Genomic DNA, 23,316 nt, shown 5'->3' with positions numbered 1-23,316 from the left:
AGGGAAAGAACCCAATAAAGTATTTTAAAATATAGGCTATTATTAATTTTTATAAATGTTATGCACCTAATACCGATTAAAGAGCAAACTGATTAATTACATTTTTAAAATTCATTAAACATTCTTAAATATATTTGCAGTTTGTGAAATGAGGGATGATCTATATGTGTTTCAATGTATTATGCATGCCTGTAGATATGCTGTCTTTACATTACTGGGTGGCTGATTTCTTGTAGATGCGTTTTACTTCCTCAACTAAATGGATGCTTCTGTCCTTCCAATGTCGTGCACATGGTATATGCTTAATGATGACTATTCTGAGCAAATAACATAAAATATATTGTTTGTGTGGGGGGAAGCAGGTAGTAGCAATAATTTATTTTTAAAAAAGGAATTGAGATGGCTGAATTCTAAAGCAATACTTACTGTTAAAGTATGGAGCAGTGAAAACATAGTTATCGTTATCAAGACTTCTTTTATAAAAGCTGTCCTCATATGTTTCTGGGTTTTCTTGCCAATTTTCTCCAGCCCTAAGGAGGAAATGGGTCATCATTTTTATTCTTTAATCTACTTGATAACTTACTTTTCCTTTGTGGACACCACTGAACTTTACAGATATGTCTGTATCTCAGGTATGTCTAAGGAAGTTAGTGGTAATTGATGGTGTAAATGACATTCACTACTAAGCAACAGATCTGCTTAGAATTAAACTAAGGAGCAGAAAAAGCTGACGTCTAGTTTTACTCTGCCATTTACTAGCCAGGTAATTATAGACAAGTCAGTTAATAAGTCAATTAATATTAACAAGCCTATATAGCCCACTTTATGGACTCTTCTGAAGATAAACACAGATAAAATCCATAAAACAGTGAAAACAATGAAGTGCTATGCAAACACTGCCAACTGACATATTTGTAATAACCATTATGTTCATTTAACCAGGTTAGCTTATGTCTATGAAGAAAGAAATCTCTTTGATAACCTCTTCAATGTTGTAATATATATGACAAGCAAAAACATCACTGAAGAATTATAATAGCATTTTTGAAAGAAATGGAGTATTTTAATAATTAAGTACTTCAGGTAAATTCCAATTTAACTACTAATAATGATCAGTTTCTCTGAAGAATGGCTTCCTTATACAGTAAGGTACAGATCCTTGGAGTAGTCCTTTGTAATCTAGTAATTTTTACAGATGCTATTTGAACTTACTCTTTGGGATAAACTCTGGTAATCCCACCATCAGTCACAACAAACCGTGCTTTCACTCCCTTGCTGGAACAGAAGACAAAAGAAGGAAATTTCATTCAACTTATTCTTTGTAAGGTATTAGTTTAGGTGTTGGTGGTACAAAGAGAAACAGAATGAGTTCCTGAGATAAAGGAAGCCGAAGTAAATGTATCAATAGATGTAAACTATGTTTTAATAAAACATAGTTTTTAGATATTTCTTAAAATATCTAAGAAATAGTTAAAGGGAGGATGCTTAAGGAAGACATTTCATAAGAAATAATGAGATAGCTGCATGCTGAAGATGGAATGGGAGTTAACACAGATGACAGGAAGACATCACATGTAAAGAAAAGAGTACATGTAAGGGAAAGCTAGTAAAAAGTGGTAGTATTTGGTGTAATAAAAGCATAAGGCATGAGGTGAGAAACAACAGGAGGTAAAGTTGCAAGTATAAGCTTCTGAAGAATGGTCAGCTCATGAGTGATCGTGAAATCCACGCTGGAGAGGCTGCTTCATAGCCCTGAAGTTAGGGCTCCATTTTAAAAGTGAGACTCTGGAAAGTATGAGTTACATGGAGAACAGCCTGGGGCCTGTGGGCAGAGGAATTGGAAGCCCTAAAGGCGGAGACATCAGCTGCTGTGATTTCTTAGAAATGGAAAACAATTAGAACCCTGTATGAAGAAGAGAGGAAAACATTTTTAGAAACAATATTTAGCACTTGGTGGTTGATTGGAAATGGGGCGGAGAAGAGACTGGAAACGAGAACCATTGTCAGATTTCTCCCTGTCTTGACTGGCTGTAGGGCAGGGCTATTAGAAAGCTAACTGAACATGCACTAGAAGCCCTAGTTTACCACCAACACTGAGACACACGCAAGCACACCTATTTAATTTGATCATTCACACTGTAGCATATACATGCGTAAAGCTGAGTAACGGTAGATGTTAGTCCTGACACACACCCGCAACTGAAAATTCAAGTTGTCAACAACTGCAAAATGGTTTTCTTGGGAAACGGTTATTAAAGATAAATAATAAACTTTAAATTTGAGACTTATTTTCCAAAAATTTCCCAGAGAGAAGCTAAACTGAAATACAGAATATATATCTTTTATTAATAAGACAAACACTTACATGTTTTTCTGCTTACTCCAGTAATTCTGGACAAGTTCATTTGTAAAGCCGGCATCCAGCAAGACTCTATTAATCAAGTCCGTATTGCCTAACAGAGAAGGAAAGCCTCAATTACACCCACATAGTTTAATTAGGATAGTAATGAAACAAACATTTTCTATTTCCAGAAGCAATTTAGAGTGGATAATATTTCTATGAATTTAAAAATGTAACCTTATTAATTTTCTACATTTTTTATATGGTTCCTCTTCCATTTTTCAGGATATGCACAAAATTAGAAGTGGAAAAACCAATTCTAAATGAGGCAAATTATTTTATAAATGCTATCAAAGAGATAAGGATTCCAAAGTATCATAATTTCACAGACGATTGTATGCCTAAATATAAAATTATATAATACATATAGGGTTTTCTTTGTTTGTTTTTTTGTTTTCTGTTTTGGGGCCAAGAACAGAATAACTTATCACAGACCAGCATTGCTCCAAGACCGGCTTTTGGAATCTGCTGGTACTGATGAAAGAGCACAGGCTTCAGGCTGTCACTTCTGGAGTAACTGAAGAGAGTATTAGCCCAGGTTTGAAGGTAAGAGATGCCGAGGACCAAGGGTCAATGAATACACTCTCTTAAACAAAAAATGTTGCCTTCTTCCCTTTCTCTTGGCTTCTCTGCTCTAAGCCCATAAAGCTCTGAAATAACCTACAAGTACCAACTGAAACTTCACACTTCTTATTTCATTTTATTCAGATATGGAATATATGGCCTTACTTAATACTGTATTACCACAAGAGTTGGGGGTGGCATAGGCTAGAAAACATTTTAGTTCCTTTTAATTATTTTACCTCAATGTATCTTTCACTCAAGATTAAAGGATCAATTTAATCCATATTTTAGACTTCATTTCAATTCATTCTAGGAACTTTTATTACATTGTTTTAGAAACAATATAAAAAAATAATCCTTTTGGAAAGTGAGTGATATATTTTAATTCTTAAATCCTTTTAGGTAAAACAAAAGAGACCATTGTTTTAATCTGTAATATAAATCAATGTTGCAAGTAATTTCATAGTTTGATTCATATTTTCATTATGCTCTAAGCCTAAAATCAATCTTGAAATCTGTCTCCTGCAGCTGGTTACACGCAATAAATAGATTATTAGTATTAAGCTTTACCGTGTTATACATTTACGCTTTTCATTTTTACTTTAATTCAAAAATAAACAAGAATATGAAGAAGACAACCACTCTACAGCATTCACATTTAGGTAGTTTAATAAATTAACTTAAACAATAGGTGAGAATTGTAATTTTACTGATGGATTAAGTACTTTTATAAAGCAAAGTTAAACTTGTACCTCTTTAAAAAAAAACCATTTAGGACAGTTACATTTCAATCACCGATATCTACTTTTAGAGTTGGTTTTACAGATTATTGATAACATGAGGTAAAGTATGATTGAGAAAAATCTATAACACTGTCACAGGAAAATAGAAATTATTTCATAGCTATTAACTCATAATAACACATCTAGTAAGTTCTCAATTTTTTATATAATCATCTCAAACATTTCCCACAGAATTATAGGGGAGGCAGAAAAAAGTTAACTGAAATGAAGGAAGAGACTGAAGAACATAAATAACACTATGGATATTAGCGCTATTTTACTAAAAGTATTTTCTTTAAATACTTGTACTTCTCTGAGACGAGACATCCAATTAAAGTAGTATTCAATAATCTTATTATTTCAGTTCTCTCTTGGAAATAAATACTAACATTGTAAAGGTTCTGCTCAGAACGAGCTCACATTGAGCAGAAACTTTTGAAATCACACGTGTTCAGGCATGATCAATGCAGACTTCACCCACCCATGACAGGTTTCCAGAGTGGCTCTTTCGAGCAACCGGCTAACTCGTCTTAGAGGTGCTCAGTAGTTATTTCTTATGAGATAAATGTAAGTTTGAGAGACAGCTTTAAGAAGGGATTTTCTTTTTTTTATAACTGAGGAAGTGCTTTATTTAACCCTTCCTGATAGCAGGAGAAATAACTTTTAAGAAGAAAAGAAAGAGAGAGAAGAAGGACGAGGGAGAGCAGAAGGGAGAAGATGCAAGAAGGAGAAAGAGAACAAACAAGTCATTTATGTGTACTTTTATCTTCAAGTTATATTTACTAAGGTAATTTTTGCCAGGCAGTTGGTTTTTCTTATTTCCTAAGTATACTGCCTTTTCTCCTGATTGTACTTTTTAATAAATAGGGTAATTTTAGGAAGAAAAAACAGTTAAGATTTTTAAATGTTTTAAGAGCCCAGAATCCACAAATCTCTATGAGGTTTCAGAGTATAAATGATGCAGACTTCTCGGAAAGACAAATAAAATTGTTAAAAACTACTAAAATTTAGCCATTCTAACTTGATTTACTTCATAAAATGGGAAATTATAGATGCATATTTTTTAAGAATAACGTTAACTGTGATCAAGATAAAACTCCAGGACAAGGGGAAGATGGCGGAAGAGTAAGTCGAGGAGATCACCTTCCTCCCCACAGATAGACCAGAAATACATCTACACGTGGAACAACTCCTACAGAACACCTACTGAACGCTGGCAGAAGACCTCAGACCTCCCAAAAGGCAAGAAACTCCCCACGTACCTGGGTAGGGCAAGAGAAAAAAGAATAAACAGAGACAAAAGAATAGGGACGGCACCTGCACCAGTGGGAGGGAGCTGTGAAGGAGGAAAAGTCTCCACACACTGGGAGCCCCTTCGCGGGCGGAGACTGTGGGGGGTGGAGGGGGGAGCTTCGGAGCCGCAGAGGAGAGCGCAGCCACAGGGGCGCGGAGGGCAAAGCGGAGAGATTTGCGCACAGAGGATCGGCGCCGACCGGCGCTCACCCCCCCGAGAGGCTTGTTTGCTCACCCGCCGGGGCGGGCGGGGCTGGGAGCTGAGGCTTGGGCTTCGGTCGGAGCGGAGGGAGAGGGCTGGCGGCGTGAACACAGCCTGAAGGGGAATAGTGCGCCACAGCTAGCCGGGAGGGAGTCCGGGGAAAAGTCTGGACCTGCCGAAGAGGCGAGAGACTTTTTCTTCCCTCTGTTTCCTGGTGCGCGAGGAGAGGGGATTAAGAACGCTGCTTAAAGGAGATCCGGAGATAGGCGCGAGCCGCGGCTAAAAGCGCGGACCCCAGAGACGTGCGTGAGATGCGAAGGCTGCTGCCGCCACCACCAAGAAGCCTGTGTGCGAGCACGGGTCACTATCCACACCCCGCTTCCGGGGAGCCTGTGCAGCCCGCCACTGCCAGGGTCCCGGGATCCAGGAACAACTTCCCCGGGAGAACGCACGGCGCGCCTCAGGCTGGTGCAACTTCACGCGGGCCTCTGCCGCCGGAGGCCCGCCCCGCACTGCGTGCCCCTCCATTCCCCCGGCCTGAGTGAGCCAGAGTCCCCAAAGCAGCTGCTTCTTTAACCCTGTCCTTTAAAGAACCCTGTTCTTTAATCCTGAGCAAAGAACAGACGCCCTCCAGCGACCTACAAGCAGAGGCGGGGTCAAATTCAAAGCTGAACCCTGGGAGCTGTGCGAACAAAGAAGAGAAAGGGAAATCTCTCCCAGCACCCTCAGAAGCAGCAGATTAAATCTCCACAATCAACTTGATGTACCCTGCATCTGTGCAATACCTGAATAGACAACAAATCATCCCAAAATTGAAGAGCTGTGTGGATGAAAGGCTCTTGGTGCTGCAGCCAGGAGTCAGTGCTGTGCCTCTGAGGTGGGAGAGCCAACTTCAGGACACTGGTCCACAAGAGACCTCCCAGCTCCACATAATATCAAACGGCAAAAATCTCCCAGAGATCTCCATCTCAACACCAGCACCCAGCTTCACTCAACGACCAGCAAGCTACAGTGCTGGACACCCTATGCCAAACAACTAGCAAGACAGGAACACAACCCCACCCATTAGCAGAGAGGCTGCCTCAAGTCGTAATAAGGCCACAGACACCCCAAAACACACCACCAGACGTGGACCTGCCCACCAGAAAGACAAGATCCAGCCTCACCAACCAGAACACAGGCACTAGTCCCCTCCACCAGGAAGCCTACACAACCCACTGAACCAACTTTAGCCACTGGAGACAGACACCAAAAACAACGGGAACTACGAACCGGCAGCCTGCAAAAAGGAGACCCCCAAACACAGTAAGATAAGCAAAATGAGAAGACAGAAAAACACACAGCAGATGAAGGAGCAAGATAAAAACCCACCAGACATTAACAAATGAAGAGGAAATAGGCAGTCTACTTGGAAAGGAATTCAGAATAATGATAGTAAAGATGATCTAAAATCTTGGAAATAGAAGAGACAAAATGCAAGAAACATTTAACAAGGACCTAGAAGAACTAAAGATGAAACAAACAATGATGAACAACACAATAAATGAAATGAAAAATACTCTAGATGGGATCAATAGCAGAATAAATGAGGCAGAAGAACGGATAAGTGACCTGGAAGATAAAATAGTGGAAATAACTACTGCAGAGCAGAATAAAGAAAAAAGAATGAAAAGAACTGAGGACAGTCTCAGAGACCTCTGGGACAACATTAAACGCACCAACATTCGAATTATAGGGGTTCCAGAAGAAGAAGAGAAAAAGAAAGGGACTGAGAAAATATTTGAAGAGATTATAGTTGAAAACTTCCCTAATATGGGAAAGGAAATCGTTAATCAAGTCCAGGAAGCACAGAGAGTCCCATACAGGATAAATTCAAGGAGAAATACGCCAAGACACATATTAATCAAACTGTCAAAAACTAAATACAAAGAAAGCATATTAAAAGCAGCAAGGGAAAAACAACAAATAACACACAAGGGAATCCCCATAAGGTTAACAGCTGATCTCTCAGCAGAAACTCTACAAGCCAGAAGGGAGTGGCAGGACATACTGAAAGTGATGAAGGAGAAAAACCTGCAACCAAGATTACTCTACCCAGCAAGGATCTCATTCAGATTTGATGGAGAAATTAAAACCTTTACAGACAAGCAAAAGCTGAGAGAGTTCAGCACCACCAAACCAGCTTTACAACAAATGCTAAAGGAACTTCTCTAGACAAAAACACAAGAGAAGGAAAAGTCCTATAATAACGAACCCAAAACAATTTAGAAAATGGGAATAGGAACATACATATCGATAATTACCTTAAATGTAAATGGACTAAATGCTCCCACCAAAAGACACAGATTGGCTGAATGGATACAAAAACAAGACCCATATATATGCTGTCTACAAGAGACCCACTTCAGACCTAGAGACACATACAGACTGAAAGTAAGGAGATGGAAAAAGATATTCCATGCAAACGGAAACCAAAAGAAAGCTGGAGTAGCAATTCTCATATCAGACAAAATAGACTTTAAACTAAAGACAATCAGAAGAGACAAAGAAGGACACTACATAATGATCAAGGGATCGATCCAACAAGAAGATATAACAATTGTAAATACTTATGCACCCAACATAGGAGCACCTCAGTACATAAGGCAAAAACTAGCAGCCACAATAGGGGAAATCGACAGTAACACATTCATAGTAGGGGACTTTAACACCCCACTTTCACCAATGGACAGATCATCCAAAATGAAAATAAACTGAGGAAAAACAAGATTTAAATGATACATTAAACAAGATGGACTTAATTGATATTTATAGGACACTCCATCCAAAAACAACAGAATACATATTTTTCTCAAGTACTCGTGGAACATTCTCCAGGACAGCTCATATCTTGGGTCACAAATTAAGCCTTGGTATATTTAAGAAAATTGAAATTGAATCAAGTATCTTTTCCGACCACAGCGCCATGAGACTAGATATCAATTACAGGAAAAGATCTGTAAAAAATACAAACACATGGAGGCTAAACAATACACTACTTAATAACGAGGTGATCACTGAAGAAATCAAAGAGGAAATCAAAAAATACCTAGAATCAAATGACAATGGAGACACGATGACCGAAAACCTATGGGATGCAGCAAAAGCAGTTCTAAGAGGGAAGTTTATAGCAATACAATCCTACCTTAAGAAACAGGAAACATCTCAAATAAACAACCTAAACTTGCACCTAAAACAATTAGAGAAAGAAGAACAAAAAAACCCCCAAAGTTAGCAGAGGAAAGAAATCATAAAAAGCAGATCAGAAATAAATGAAAAAGAAATGAAGGAAACGATAGCAAAGATCAGTAAAACTAAAAGCTGGTTCTTAGAGAAGATAAACAAAATTGATAAACCATTAGCCAGATTCATCAAGAAAAAAAGGGAGACAACTCAAATCAACAGAATTAGAAATGAAAAAGGAGAAGTAACAACTGACACTGCAGAAATACAAAAGATCATGAGAGATTACTACAAGCAACTCTATGCCAATAAAATGGACAACCTGGAAGAAATGGACCAATTCTTAGAAATGCACAAACTACCAAGGCTGAATCAGGAAGAAATAGAAAATATGAACAGACCAATCACAAACACTGAAATTGAAACTGTGGTTAAAAATCTTCCAACAAACAAAAGCCCAGGACCAGAAGCCTTCACAGGCGAATTCTATAAAACATTTAGAGAAGAGCTAACACCTATTCTTCTCAAACTCTTCCAAAATATAGCTGAGGGAGAAACACTCCCAAACTCATTCTACGAGGCCACCATCACCAATACCAAAACCAGACAAAGTTGTCACAAAGAAAGAAAACTACAGGCCAGTATCACTGATGAACATAGTTGCAGAAGTCCCCAACAAAGTACTAGCAAACAGAATCCAATAGCACATTAAAAGGATCATACACCATGATCAAGTGGGGTTTATTCCAGGAATGCAAGGATTCTTCAATATACACAAATCAATCAATGTGATAAACCATATTAACAAATTGAAGGAGAAAAACCATATGATCATCTCAATAGATGCAGACAAAGCTTTCGACAAAATTCAACACCCATTTATGTTAAAAACCCTGCAGAAAGTAGGCATAGAGGGAACTTAGCTCAATATAATAAAGGCCGTATATGACAAGCCCACAGCCAACATCATCCTCAATGGCGAAAAACTGAAAGCATTTCCACTAAGGTCAGGAACAAGACAAGGTTGCCCACTCTCACCACTCTTATTCAACATAGTTTTGGAAGTTTTAGCCACAGCAATCAGAGAAGAAAAGGAAATAAAAGGAATCCAAATCGGAAAAGAAGAAGTAAAGCTGTCACTGTTTGCAGATGACATGATACTATACATAGAGAATCCTAAAGATGCTACCAGAAAACTACTAGAGCTAATCAATGAATTTGGTAAAGTAGCAGGATACAAAATTAATGCACAGAAATCTCTGGCATTCCTATATACTAATGATGAAAAATCTGAAAGTGAAATCAAGAAAACACTCCCATTTACCATTGCAACAAAAAGAATAAAATATCTAGGAATAAACCTACCTAAGGAGACAAAAGACCTGTATGCAGAAAATTATAAGACACTGATGAAAGAAATTAAAGATGATACAAACAGATGGAGAGATATACCATGTTCTTGGATTGGAAGAATCAACATTGTGAAAATGACTCTACTTCCCAAAGCAATCTATAGATTCAATGCAATCCCTATCAAACTACCACTGGCATTTTTCACAGAACTAGAACAAAAAATTTCACAATTTGTATGGAAACACAAAAGACCCCGAATAGCCAAAGCAATCTTGAGAACAAAAAATGGAGCTGGAGGAATCAGGCTGCCTGACTTCAGACTATACTACAAAGCTACAGTAATCAAGACAGTATGGTACTGGCACAAAAACAGAAAGATAGATCAATGGAACAGGATAGAAAGCCCAGAGATAAATCCACACACATATAGTCACCTTATCTTTGATAAAGGAGGCAGGAATGTATAGTGGAGAAAGAACAGCCTCTTCAATAAGTGGTGCTGGGAAAACTGGACAGGTACATGTAAAAGTATGAGATTAGATCACTCCCTAACACCATACACAAAAATAAGCTCAAAATGGATTAAAGACCTAAATGTAAGGCCAGAAACTATCACACTCTTAGAGGAAAACATAGGCAGAACACTCTATGACATAAATCACAGCAAGATTCTTTTTGGCCCACCTCCCACAGAAATGGAAAAAAAACAAAAATAAACAAAGGGGACCTAATGAAACTTCAAAGCTTTTTTGCACAGCAAAGGAAACCGTAAACAAGACCAAAAGACAACCTTCAGAATGGGAGAAAATATTTGCAAATGAAGGAACTGACATAGGATTGATCTCCAAAATTTACAAGCAGCTCATTCAGCTCAATCACAAAAAGCAAACTACCCAATCCAAAAATGGGCAGAAGACCTAAATAGACATTTATTCAAAGAAGATATACAGACTGTCAACAAACACATGAAAGAATGCTCAACTTCATTAATCATTAGAGAAATGCAAATCAAAACTACAATGAGATATCATCTCACACCAGTCAGAATGGCCATCTTCAAAAAATCTAGAAACAATAAATGCTGGAGAGGGTGTGGAGAAAAGGGAACACTCTTGCACTGCTGGTGGGAATGTGAATTGGTACAGCCACTATGGAGAACAGTATGGAGGTTCCTTAAAAAACTACAAATAGAACTACCATATGACCCAGCAATCCCACTACTGGGCATATACCCTGAGAAAACCATAATTCAAAAAGAATCATGTACCAAAAATGTTCATTGCAGCTGTATTTTCAATAGCCCGGAGATGGAAACAAACTAAGTGTCCATCATTGGATGAATGGATAAAGAAGATGTGGCATATATATACAATGGAATATTACTCAGCCATAAAAAGAAACGAAATTGAGCTATTTGTAATGAGGTGGAGAGACCTAGAGTCTGTCATACAGAGTGAAGTAAGTCAGAAAGAGAAAGACAAATACCGTATGCTAACACATATATATGGAATTTAAGAAAAAAAAAATGTCATGAAGCACCTAGGGGTAAGACAGGAATAAAGACACAGACCCACTAGAGAATGGACTTGAGGATATGGGGAGGGGGAAGGGTAAGCTGTGACAAAGCGAGAGAGTGGCATGGACATATATACACTACCAAACGTAAAACAGATAGCTAGTGGGAAGCAGCCGCATAGCACAGGGAGATCAGCTCGGTGGTTTGTGACCACCTAGAGGAGTGCGATAGGGAGGGTGGGAGGGAGGGAGACGCAAGAGGGAAGAGATAATGGGAACATATGTATATGCATAACTGATTCACTTTGTTATAAAAGCAGAAACACACCATTGTAAAGCAATTATACTCTAATAAAGATGTAAAAAATAAATATATAAAATAAAATACAATAAAATAAAATGTGTGTTCCTCTGCATAGAGGAAAGAACAATGCAATAAAGAACCTTCAAAAGATCATTCCAAATTCAGTTTCCCAAATTTGAGAGGAACAAGGTAAGCATATACTATTTACATCTAAACTTTTGCAGGTATTGAATACCTGGCTTTGAACATTGGATTTTACTTAATAACAGAATAAAATTTCTGTAATATAGAAAAAAATTAAGTGTCAAATTATTACCATTAAAACTTCAAAAAGTAAATAAATAAACCAGCATACCAACAAACTAAATTGAACCACGATTTGACTACTTTGGATATAACCACACTGAAGCAATTATTGCAAATTAATGCATACTTACATGATGGGTTGTTCGGAGTTTTTCTATCAATAAGCTCATTAAAATTTAAAAGAAATTCCGTGTTATTATCTGATATTTTAAGATCATTGCAGTAATCTCTGAAAAAAATAGTTTAGGATATTAGGTGGTAAAATCACAACTTTACAAAAATGTACACAGTAAGCATAGGTAGTGAAAACACTTAATTTTTAAACTTTTTACTAGCTGCGTGACTTTGCAAGCTGTTGAATTCTGGCTATCTCCATTTCCTCATCCTTATAATGGAATGATACTTTAACATCAAGTGGTCAGGATTATATATTAAATATATTGACCATTTGAACTCTGGACAGAAGGTGCCCAATAAGTGTTGGCTTCTGTTACTCCTACTGTACTATTGTCATTTTATGTGGTAGGTTAACAATTTACATATAGAAATTAAGACTGAGAAATTTAAAGATATATATTTATCAAATACCTACAACAAACCCATTGTGTTAACGTTTTTTTTGAGAAATTACTGTTTTAAAAAATCGAGTAAAATAAAGTGGCATTGATTTAGTTATTTGCACATATCTGTAATTACTGACTTAAGAAAAGACACTAATGTCTCTGCATTCAGCTGACTGCAAGATTGTTTTGGCACATGAAAAAAGTAAGTGCTCACACAGATCATCAGTTGGAAAGGAGAATTATTTTAATAATCTTTTCAGATAATTGTGGGTGTTCTTTTTTCTTGAGTAACACACTAAAACTTGATTATTTGCAATTTCTTGATTCGTAATTTGTAATATGGAATCTGAAACAATACCAATGAACATTTTGTACTCTGTTAAAATTCAATGCACCATCTTACATTTTGAATGAATCTTTTACCAATCATGATTTTTATCACATCATAAATCGGTTATTTGAAAGATGAATAATGCAGATGTTCTAAACGGTAACATATTTTATTACACAATAATGAAAATTCACATTCATTAATAACATCACTGATCTCACCAGATAAGTCGATAACTATTGGGAAGCTGTCATGCTTACAGTAATGAATATGTAACTTTCCTAAAATTCTAACTTTTGTTTCAAGTTCAGGTTTTGTCATTGGGAACAAATACTTTCAGTTGTTTTCTTCAAAGTAAAAGGCTCACTTAATTGATTTTTGAGAAAATGTCTGCCAAATACCCAAGTCTGAATAACCACAGTTCCTCTGTCATTCATTCTTTCTAGTAAAATGATATCTCATGGAAAAAAAGCAAGAAGCTCCTATTTTAGCTCTCAATTCACACAATTTTTGGAGATAGGCAAGTTACTCTGGTATGCAGTAAAACTTCCTTTTTTTCTTTTTTTACACAGAGTATTAAAAGACATATACTCATGGGTAAACCTCAGTAAAATTAATAATTCTTACTGCTTTAATCAAGGATATTTTAAAGTGACACTGGCTTTTTCCCCAATGTGGGTGCCTGACAATGAAGATTACAGTGGCTACCAGTAGTCTTTAGTACCAATGTCTTGATTCCTGATAAGGTATCAGCTCACCATTGCTTTTGTACTGTCACTGCAAATGTCAATATGATGAAAAACACAAATGCCATTTAACATTGTTAGGAAAACAGCTTTGTCCTTGCAGATTCTCTGAAAGAGACTTTGGAACCCACAGGGTTCTATACTTTGAGAACTGCTGTCCTAAGTGTTTTGGAAATTAAGAATAAATGTAAGGCAACATACATATTATAAGAAGATTACAATTATAATAACTAGGTTAATACAACTAACAGACTGGATAATCAAAATATTCAAGACAAAAATGCAATCAAAAAGTAAACATTTTCAGATGCAAAAAGTAAACATTATCTAAATACAAAGCTGCAGAGAGGAATAGAATGTCAGAACTTCAAAAACAAGACTTCTCGGTTCATGGAAAATTTTCGTTTAGAGACAAGGTTTAAAAAGTTTTCATAATACCCATTAAATTACTGACAGAGCTAAAGTTGACTTCTTCCCACAATGCTATGCTTTTCTGGAAATAACACTAGCCTGGAAGTCAAAAGGCCAATACATTGAACTAGGATCGCACAGAATTAGAAGCTGATGGGAAGGTTTTAGAAGGATTAAATAGAATGTTTTAGAAGGAATAAATGAAATAATTATTAATAAAATCATTAATAAAACATGGAATTTAAAAATTCCATGTTATTGTCTAGAAGGCATTTCTAAAATTTTCTTTTAATCATTTAATCCTAAAAATAACTTTATCAGAAGGTAATTTAATATTTTAGTTGTGAGGAAACTGAGATTCAAAGATGTAAAAAGATTTACCCAAAGGCACCTAACTAGCAAGTGGTCAAGCCCTGAGGGGAAGCCAAGTCTTCAGATCCCTAACTAGTGTTTTAACATAACCTACACTGTGCTTTGAACTTTCACTCTGTGAGCTTTTATAGTTACAAAGCTTCAGGCCAAAAGCAGCTTTGACCTCTACCAACAGAAGGCTGTCAGTGTTGTGAGCAGTTAGTTTAGACAATGTCATCATGTTATGTTTTGTTTCTGTTTTGATCCTTGCTGGCTCGGTTGTGCCCAACTTTGAAGGAGTCTAAAGTTATTATTGACCTTTTGATGTATCCTAATGGCAAAAGCAGTGAAAGTGATGAACTACCATTAAGGAGAGTTGTTGAATTAGGACGTGAGCAGAAGTGAAAGAATTTAAACAACTGCGACGTGAGAAAACACAACGCTGAATGTTGTGTCAGGGGAATGATTTCTCCAGTAATAAGAATGAGCCGGGACAACAGAAAGTCACACACCAGGCAGAGCAGGGTGCCTGTGCACTAGGTAGTAAGTAGCAAGAGCCTGACTGAAATATTTGGGATGTGAATGTACGTCTAGACAGACAGCATCAACATCGGTTGCCTGTTAGCCTAATGATTGTTCAGCATAGGCCTGGGAGCTTGACAACTGGAGATAATCAGCATTTCTTGAGATCTCTCCCAAAGGAACCACCCCAGGAAAGTGCATGACAGGCAATAACTGTGGTTACCACAACTGCTGAGTTCCCTCAGGACGTGTGGGATAGACTTTGCTGATAAACTTTCTATGAGGCACTGTTTTTCTAAAAGAGATCAATCTTACGCGTATTGATCATTACTTTTCTGAGGATTTTTTTTTTTTTTCCCCCCTAAAAAAGATTAAAGTAGCAAGGTGGAGAGACCTCTGGATGGCTTTAAAGGAACAAATTCAATTTCGATTTGCTGAAAATACCTTCAGGGCCTCAAAGCTATATAATCTTTTTTGGTCACTTTGTGTTTCTGACCAAAATGGGATTTGTAACTTAAGTGGCTGTAAACTAAAAGATCTTTGGTATTAGAAATTTGGCCAATTATTTCTTTCTAGAATACTGAAAGTCAGTTTGTTCTCATTCTATTCCACGAACTTACATAGGTCATACATCTCAAATTAGCATTGAATTACTGGTGATCACATACTTTTCTTTCTTATTCTAACTTATCTTTGAAGTGCTTTCTCATTTCTGATTATCCAAGAAAGATAGAAAAATTAATCCATGTTGTAGACTTTCATTCCTATGACTGTAATTCTCTTAAAGATAGGAATAATGCTCCACACATCTGTATTCTCCATGCTTTCCTTTCCAGTAGTTTTCAAAATTTAAGGAAATTGCAAAAACCGAGTACTAATTAGGGTCAAAGAGTTTATTTAAGAATTAACAAAAATGGTTCTACCTTTAAATTTCATGAGCTTTCTTCTTTAAATTATTTTAAAATAACTGCTTTTTAACATCCTTTATTATTATTATTATTATTGGCCACACCACATGCCTTGCGGGATCTTAGTTTCCCAACCAGGGATTGAACCCGGGCCCACGGCAGTGTGCCAAGTCCTAACCACTGGACCACCAGGAAATTCCCATAACATCTTTTATGAAATAACTATCCCTCCTGCTCTGACCTCTTAATATAACCATCAATAATAATAAATAAGGGCTTCCCTGGTGGCGCAGTGGTTGAGAGTCTGCCTGCCGATGCAGGGAACGCGGGTTCATGCCTCGGTCCGGGAAGATCCCACATGCCGCGGAGTGGCTGGGCCCGTGACCCATGGCCGCTGAGCCTGCGCGTCTGGAGCCTGTGCTCCGCAACGGGAGAGGCCACAGCAGCGAGGCCCGCGTACCGCAAAAAAATAAATAAAATAATAATAATAATAAATAATATTTATTTAAGATCATGTCATACCAAGAGGTATGCTAAATATTCTGCATGAAATATTATCTCACTTAAAGCTTATAAAAACTGTACGAGGTAGGTATTATTGTTAGCACCATTTTGTAAGTAAAGAAACTAAGATGCAGAGAATCTGAGTAACACAGCTATGACCATGAAAATCTGGGAAACAGATCCTGAAAGTCTTTCTCTAGAGTTTGCTTCACTGTTTCCCATTAATAACAGTGACAAAAACATATGCCGGATATTCTATGCTACATAAATGTCTCCCTTTTCTCATCAATTTTTTCTTTATCCCAATTTTCTATCAGTTTACTTTCCACAAATCTTTGAATACACATCCAATGCTCATGTTTCCAGGAAATGTTCCCTACAAAAATATTTTATTCAGCTGTACTGGACATTCTTTTGAGATTCCCTAAGTATTTGCATATTCAGTGTAGATATTTATACCTTAGAGTAGCAAGGAAACAGATTCAAATCCCATATTATTTAACATCTCTAAAACTGTTTCCGGATCTGTGAAATAGGATAATATATAACACTAATTTATTATAGAGCTCTTTTCAGGGGTAAATATAATCAAATCATACATGTAAATCATACATGTAAAAGGCTTAACACATGTTAACTGGGGTGAACACTCATTGTTTCTCCCACAAGCTACAACATTTCTTCCCTCCTCTGCTATTTGCTCCTTCCCCGAACACACAGGTGAATTCTAGTCTTCCAGCCAGTCATATTGATATTGAACGTGACAGGCCACAGAAATGATCCATATGGTAATCCTTGCTAAACTATAACAAAATCCACTGTCTATGAACTGGGAATTGAAGTTGAGAGATATATTTATCTTCTCTGGGAATTCCTGGACGTTTACCATGCTCGGAGGGAGAGTCTCATCAACACAGGGCACCCAGTATCTCAACCTCTTCTCACCCCTGTGCTACATTAATATTCCGCTTTCCAGCTAAAACTAGTTTTAGCAGTGGCCCAAAGTTACTTGTATCAAAAAATTGCTAGTAAGATTGCAGGTATTATAATTAATAATGTGATTTTTAAAATACTTTTCATACATTTATAGATTCTCCAGTCGTCAACTATTTATGAGGCCCCCACTGTGTGCCAATCAGTAGATTTGATATTGAGTATTGAATGGTAAGTCAAATAGATGTCATCATGTCTGTGTTGGGGAAAATAAAATGAAATGTGGCCAGTACTCTAGTACGGGAAATACAGGATTCTATGAAGCAGTCAGCAAGGATGTCTAATCCAGTGATGATGGGAAAGAAATTCCCAGATCAAGGAGCTTTGAAGTTGGAGTTTGGGAAGGACTGGAGGTGTGTGTGTTCAATCCAAAATAGAAAAGAAAATTAGTGGATGAAGAGCAGTAAGGAGGAAAACACAATGCATTTTAGGAAATAAGATAAGTTTAGTGTGGCTAGACTTTAAAGCAGAGGTTGACAGACTGTTTCTTAAAGGGCAAGAGAGTAAATGATTCAGGCTCTATGGGCTAAAAGGTCTAGGCCACAACCCCTCGGCTCTGCCTTTGTAGTGAAAGCAGCCACAGGCAATACATCAACAAATGCCTGTGTCTGTGTTCTAATAAAACTTTACGTATAAAGTTTTATACGTAAAACTGCAGGCTGTAGCTTGTCAGCCCCTGATTTAGAGTATAGGGGACCACACTGGTAAACTGGGACCTAGTGACAGAACATTTGAAAGCTTTCCTATACAGCATCGATTATCGTGGGGATAATACGAAGCCACTGGTTAGTATTTAACAGATGAGAAACATAATGTTATTGAAAGTTTAGAGACTCCCTCTGCTTACAGAAAGGAGACAGAAATTGGAAGTAAGGGAGAAATACTGGAGGCAGGGAGATCAATTAAGAGGCAGCCTTAGTAGTTTAAGTGAGGAAGGCACTAGCCTGAACTAGAACAAAGGCAGCAGAGTTTGACAGACATACTTGATACTCATAAGATAAATTCTATGTGGCAAGACTTGTTGATTGACCAGAAGTTCCATATAAAGGAAAGGGAGCAAAGACATCTATCAGGTTTCAAGACTGCGTATTTGGGGAGGACAGTATTTTTGTCACTGAGGCAACACAGAAAGAAGAGTTTTCCAAAGAGGACAAATGTTCAGGAGATCATGAATTTGAAGCACCTTGAAGAGAGATTCCTATTAGGCTCCATAAACATGAAGTCTCATATTAAAATATGTAGGGTAGACATAAAGTCTGAAAATATATAGTTTGATCTTATATTATAATGTAAGGTCAATAAACCACACAGTATGTCTATTTTGTTTCTAGATGTTACCAACATCCTGCAGATCTGGGAGCCATCACCCCAAACTGTAGACACGGAATAGTGGGCGTCTGTGGTATGTCTGTAGACTCAAAATAGGAAGATAAGAGAGCCCAGGCCAGCAGCTTCATATGAGTGATGTGCACAAGAAGGGAAGCTCATGAAAGAGACTGAATATGCAGCCAGGGAGGGAGGAAGAAAACCAGAAAAGTATGTCATTAAGCAAGAGGAGGCAGAATGTCAAAGCGTGGGATCAGCAGTGTCCAAGCCTGAAGGCAGTTCAAGCAGGAACACTGCTCGAGGGCAGAGTCACTCACAAAGCCAGAAATATGCTTAGTTAACAGAGATTTCTCAAAAAGTTATATATATTCCCTACTTTCAATAAGAACCAAAAATTCAGATAGTCTTATGCAGAAATAAAAAGAAATAATAACTGAGACCAGTTTTTAGGAGCCTTCTTAGAGCAATTTCTTTACGAAGGAAAAATTGTGAGAATTGGATACTACAAGCTTCTGAATCTATTTTATTCAGTAGCCTAGGATAATAGGAATTCTGTTGATTTGTCTTATTACATGTGTCTGATGGAGAGTGGGAGTCAAAAACTAAGGAAAGAAATAGAAATAAAGAATAATCTTGGATTCTTGAATGGAGTTTCAAATAATTATAAGAAAACAGAGGTAGAGATGAAGATGTATATTAGAGCTACGGAAGGGGGATTATAAGCGAGAGAAGTAAAATTGGTTAGGAGGAAAGAATGCTAATCTTAAAAATTATGTGAGAAAATCTCACTGTATTAAAATATATTTCCCAAAAACTTGTGTTAAAAAAATCAATGATGTTAAGTCATTCTATGAGGCATACACATTCTTGTGTATATATACACATATATGTATATATCTGTACATATCTATGCATATCTATCTCAGTGTGTGTGTGTGTGTGTGTGTGTGTGTGTGTGTGTGTGTGTGTGTATGTGTAGAGAGAGAGAGACAGAAAGTGAGTGAGAGTTTGTATGTGTATACATAGTCACAAATGCCAATTCACAACTCTTCGTTTTGGATATACTGTTGGTTCCAACAAAAGCAAAACCTCCATCTGTCCTATTCACTGCTGTATCCCCAAGTCAGCATATTCTTTAGCACACAGTAGCTAAGTACCTGAATGAGTAAATGAATGAAAGAACAGCATTCTCTTTCAGTTTTAAATTTATTGTTTCCTTTGGTTCCATAATTTGGCATGGCATAATCCACAGCAGTCTTGACCCCAGCTCAGACCTGTTCTTGAAGCCCTACATATCCACAATGAGCTATAAAAAAAGAAAACAAAAGAAAACAAAACCTACCTTGGTGCTAGGAACGTATAGCCAGATTCTTCAAAATTATCCGGCTTCAGTGTTTCTGAATCTGCAAAGATAATGTTACAGCGTTAGACAAACCGGAATATGCATCCTGAGATTTGATGTCAATAGGAAGGCATTAGAAAAATAACCTTACACGGAAAAATAAAAACAGACTATTTCCATCCTAAACTGAAACACATGAATGAATATAAAGATCCCCAACACTTTACAGTAATAAACTCAATTTTAATTTCATAACATGGATTACAACAGTTATATCAAAGACAATGTTAGGTCTATAATTTTCCCATTTACTAACTAACCCTACTATAACCAAGATATCCTTTAAAAAGTGACTTTTGTCAATGTTACACCAGAGGTATTTATTTAAAATGTCAAATATTTTACCAATATCATGATAAAGAAAATGATTTTAATAAACCCATTAATGCCTTTAGTGAATTAATAGTATTCTTCATATTAGTATGAATTAGAAAGTAGAAGGATAAAAACACACAAGTATTTAAGAAAAAAAGAAAGTGAAATAGGTTACGTATATAAACACAGGCATATTCTTTCCCCCTTTTTTGCCGCTAAGGTCTGAGTGATCATGGAGGAAAATCTAGCAAATGAGAAGCACAGAGGATAGTATCCAATAGGAATGGAAATATCAGTGGAAATGTCAAGTGTACTAAACAAAAAGAAATTGAGCAACAAGAAAATACTTGCCCTTCATTCTGCCCTTTTTTGCTGTGAAAATCCATCAGAAAGAGAAAGCAGGGAAACAAAAAAAAAAAGAGGGTAAAAAGCAAAGGGGGGTCACAAACAATATTTTATTCAATGACTTTCTTGAATAAAAATATTGTGCATAGATCAAAGGTTTATTTATGTACAGCTGTAGTCTGCAAGAAAAGACACATATTTTTGAAGACTGGAAAATATGTCCTGTCAATTACTAGAGCACCCTCTCTGTACTGTGGTTATTTCAAGGGTCTGTTTTGCAAAGTGGCTAACACAAGTGCAATACCAATGATGCTAGCCTATAAACAGAAGCATTTACCAATCATCAAAGACCCACTAGGCACCCCCTCATTTATCAAGTGAAGAACTAGCTCATGCAAAGTTGGTGGCTGTTAAAAGACCATCATATCTATCTATCAAGTGAAAGCGGCAATATAAAGGTCTAAATTACCACAATGTGCAATGAGAATCAGGACTGCAGAGACCAAAAAAGAACTGACAGAGAAAGGAAAGAAACTGTAGTTCATGTACAGTCAGAGGTAAAAGGTATATACATATATATATATATATATGCATATATATATTTTACTTTATCGTAACAGACAAAATTTAGGTGGTTAGGAATAATTGAGTGATATGCAAAGGATATGATGGTCATTTTACTTTACTGAAGCTAGTCACCCAAAACAAAGATTAAAATGACTTGAAATATGCACTAGTGTTAATAATTACTCCACATTCCAAATGACGCTTAAAAAAAAAACCAAACTGATCCATTTGAGTTACTGAAGACATTAATTTGGATAATTAGAAGAAAGTTAATTGCCAAACCAAAGCCAAAGACCAGTAAAATTTAATTTATTCCAACAAAGTCGATGATGTGGAGCATAATATCATTCTTGCCAAATGCAAAAAAAAAAAAAAAAAAAAAAAAAGAAAGAAAAGAAAAACTTTACTACTACCAGCAGAGTGCCATGAGTAGAGACTGTGTGAAACATTTTGTGCCAGCTAGCAGACCCTTAAAACAATAGCAACAGAGGACACAGCACGGCAATGATTCTATGAGCACAAAGCAAGGCAGGGGAGGGTGGTAGGGACTGCCAGTGAGACTGGAGTACCTGCTCATATTCTATCCATGTAGAATACTTCTTGTTCCTTGCATGTTTGGAATGGGTTAGAATCATTGCTGTTGATTTGGTAATAACACCCACTAAAATGTATAAGCCTTGGGTATTCCAAAGTCTAGACGTATTTAAACCTCTGGTACTAGGAGATAACAAACAGACCCTGAAGTTGCTTTCACAGTACTTACATCTGGCCTGAGTTATTGTCTCTTCTATTTTGGCTTTTATATAGTAAAAACTGTAGGTTGGTAATACCAAGGCCAAACTGCAATAGAAACAAGAGAAGCATAAACACAAACAAACAAAAATGAAACATAACTTAAAGAAAAAAGACACATCGTAAGTTCATGGAAAATCCAAAGATCTTCCTCATGGGAAGGAAAAGACATATTACTTTGACAGGAAAATGCTTTCACCAAATAGGGTACTTAATTTGGTCTTGCCATCCAGTTCTCTACATTGTAGAGAATCAGAAGAGACACATGGAAAGTAAGCTACAAAATGTGCCCATAAATCAGCTGAAGAAGAAATGTCATGGATACTGTATTTTCAGAAAACTATATTAAAATACTTTGTGGACAAAAATAGAAGAATACTAGGGCTACGTTTAAGCAAAGTAATTATATCATGCCAATTGGCTATCCTCTCCCTAATGAATTATACATAATGTTACAGTGCTTGCTAGCAAATGTACACTACTAAAAATTACAAATGAAAGATTATTATCATTACTAACTACACAATGCATAAAATCATCTGAAATAGTCTCTTTTGAGGGGTTAAATACCTAATATTGTACAACTCTTTTCTAGGCCATTTCCCCCATGTCTTTTGGAAGGGAAATTCAGGCTCCTTTATAGCACCTGCTCATCCCATTGGTTCTTACCCAACAGTGTAACTGTATTTATTTCAAGTTCATTAACTGTGGATATCCCGTATCATTTGGCAGATTGCTGTTAGGCACAGTAGGAAAAACACCTTGACTTTAATAGTTTACAAGAGCCATGGGTTACTCTAGTCCCATGGTACATGTACACACTGGAGGAAAGCTCCAGTGCAAATCTTAAGCCAAATTCTGAACATTTTAGACGCAAGGACTGTCAAACAAGCCTGTCATCCAAACCTGTCTTATTATGACTGTACAAACTAAAAAGGTGACAAGCAGGTAACCGCACTCATTTTGAAGCTGACAATTAATAAAACACACAAAATATTGGAATTGTTAAAAGATATCAGAATATGAGGCACTTTCCCGTAACAACTGCATATGTGTAATTCTTCTACTCTCACGATGGCTGATACACATGTGCAGAACATAACTAATTATTCCACATCCATACTCACAGTTGCAAATGGTCTCTGCTATCCTTTGAATACAGAAGGAAACGAACGAACTAATGCCAAAAATGAGGTTATCTCTAAGATTTCCAATGCAACTATTATTAAAAAACGACAATTAATATGAGCAATTGAGTTATTCAGCATTTTTTTTTTTTTTTTTTTTTTTTTTTTTTT

The 23,316-nt window shown here is 36.8% G+C and overlaps 1 protein-coding gene across 1 annotated transcript in view; it reads right to left on the bottom strand.

Moving 5' to 3' along the window:
* The window catches only part of CACNA2D1 (calcium voltage-gated channel auxiliary subunit alpha2delta 1), a gene marked incomplete at its 5' end in the record, with an annotated part of 180,611 nt that overhangs the window by 28,273 nt on the left and 129,022 nt on the right, over window positions 1-23,316 (bottom strand). Inside the window, 7 exons of the mRNA XM_007467043.1 lie at window positions 427-530; window positions 1,213-1,275; window positions 2,366-2,453; window positions 12,074-12,171; window positions 19,940-20,000; window positions 20,666-20,686; window positions 21,990-22,066. Coding sequence (XP_007467105.1) covers window positions 427-530; window positions 1,213-1,275; window positions 2,366-2,453; window positions 12,074-12,171; window positions 19,940-20,000; window positions 20,666-20,686; window positions 21,990-22,066 — 512 coding nt within the window. The remainder of the gene's footprint in view (window positions 1-426; window positions 531-1,212; window positions 1,276-2,365; window positions 2,454-12,073; window positions 12,172-19,939; window positions 20,001-20,665; window positions 20,687-21,989; window positions 22,067-23,316) is intronic.

The sequence above is a fragment of the Lipotes vexillifer genome, unplaced genomic scaffold (genome assembly GCF_000442215.2).
Source record: "Lipotes vexillifer unplaced genomic scaffold, Lipotes_vexillifer_v1.1 scaffold247, whole genome shotgun sequence".
NCBI classification, from domain to species: domain Eukaryota; kingdom Metazoa; phylum Chordata; class Mammalia; order Artiodactyla; family Lipotidae; genus Lipotes; species Lipotes vexillifer.
Note: the sequence above shows the minus strand (reverse complement) of the source record. Positions and strands in the feature narration are given on the sequence as shown.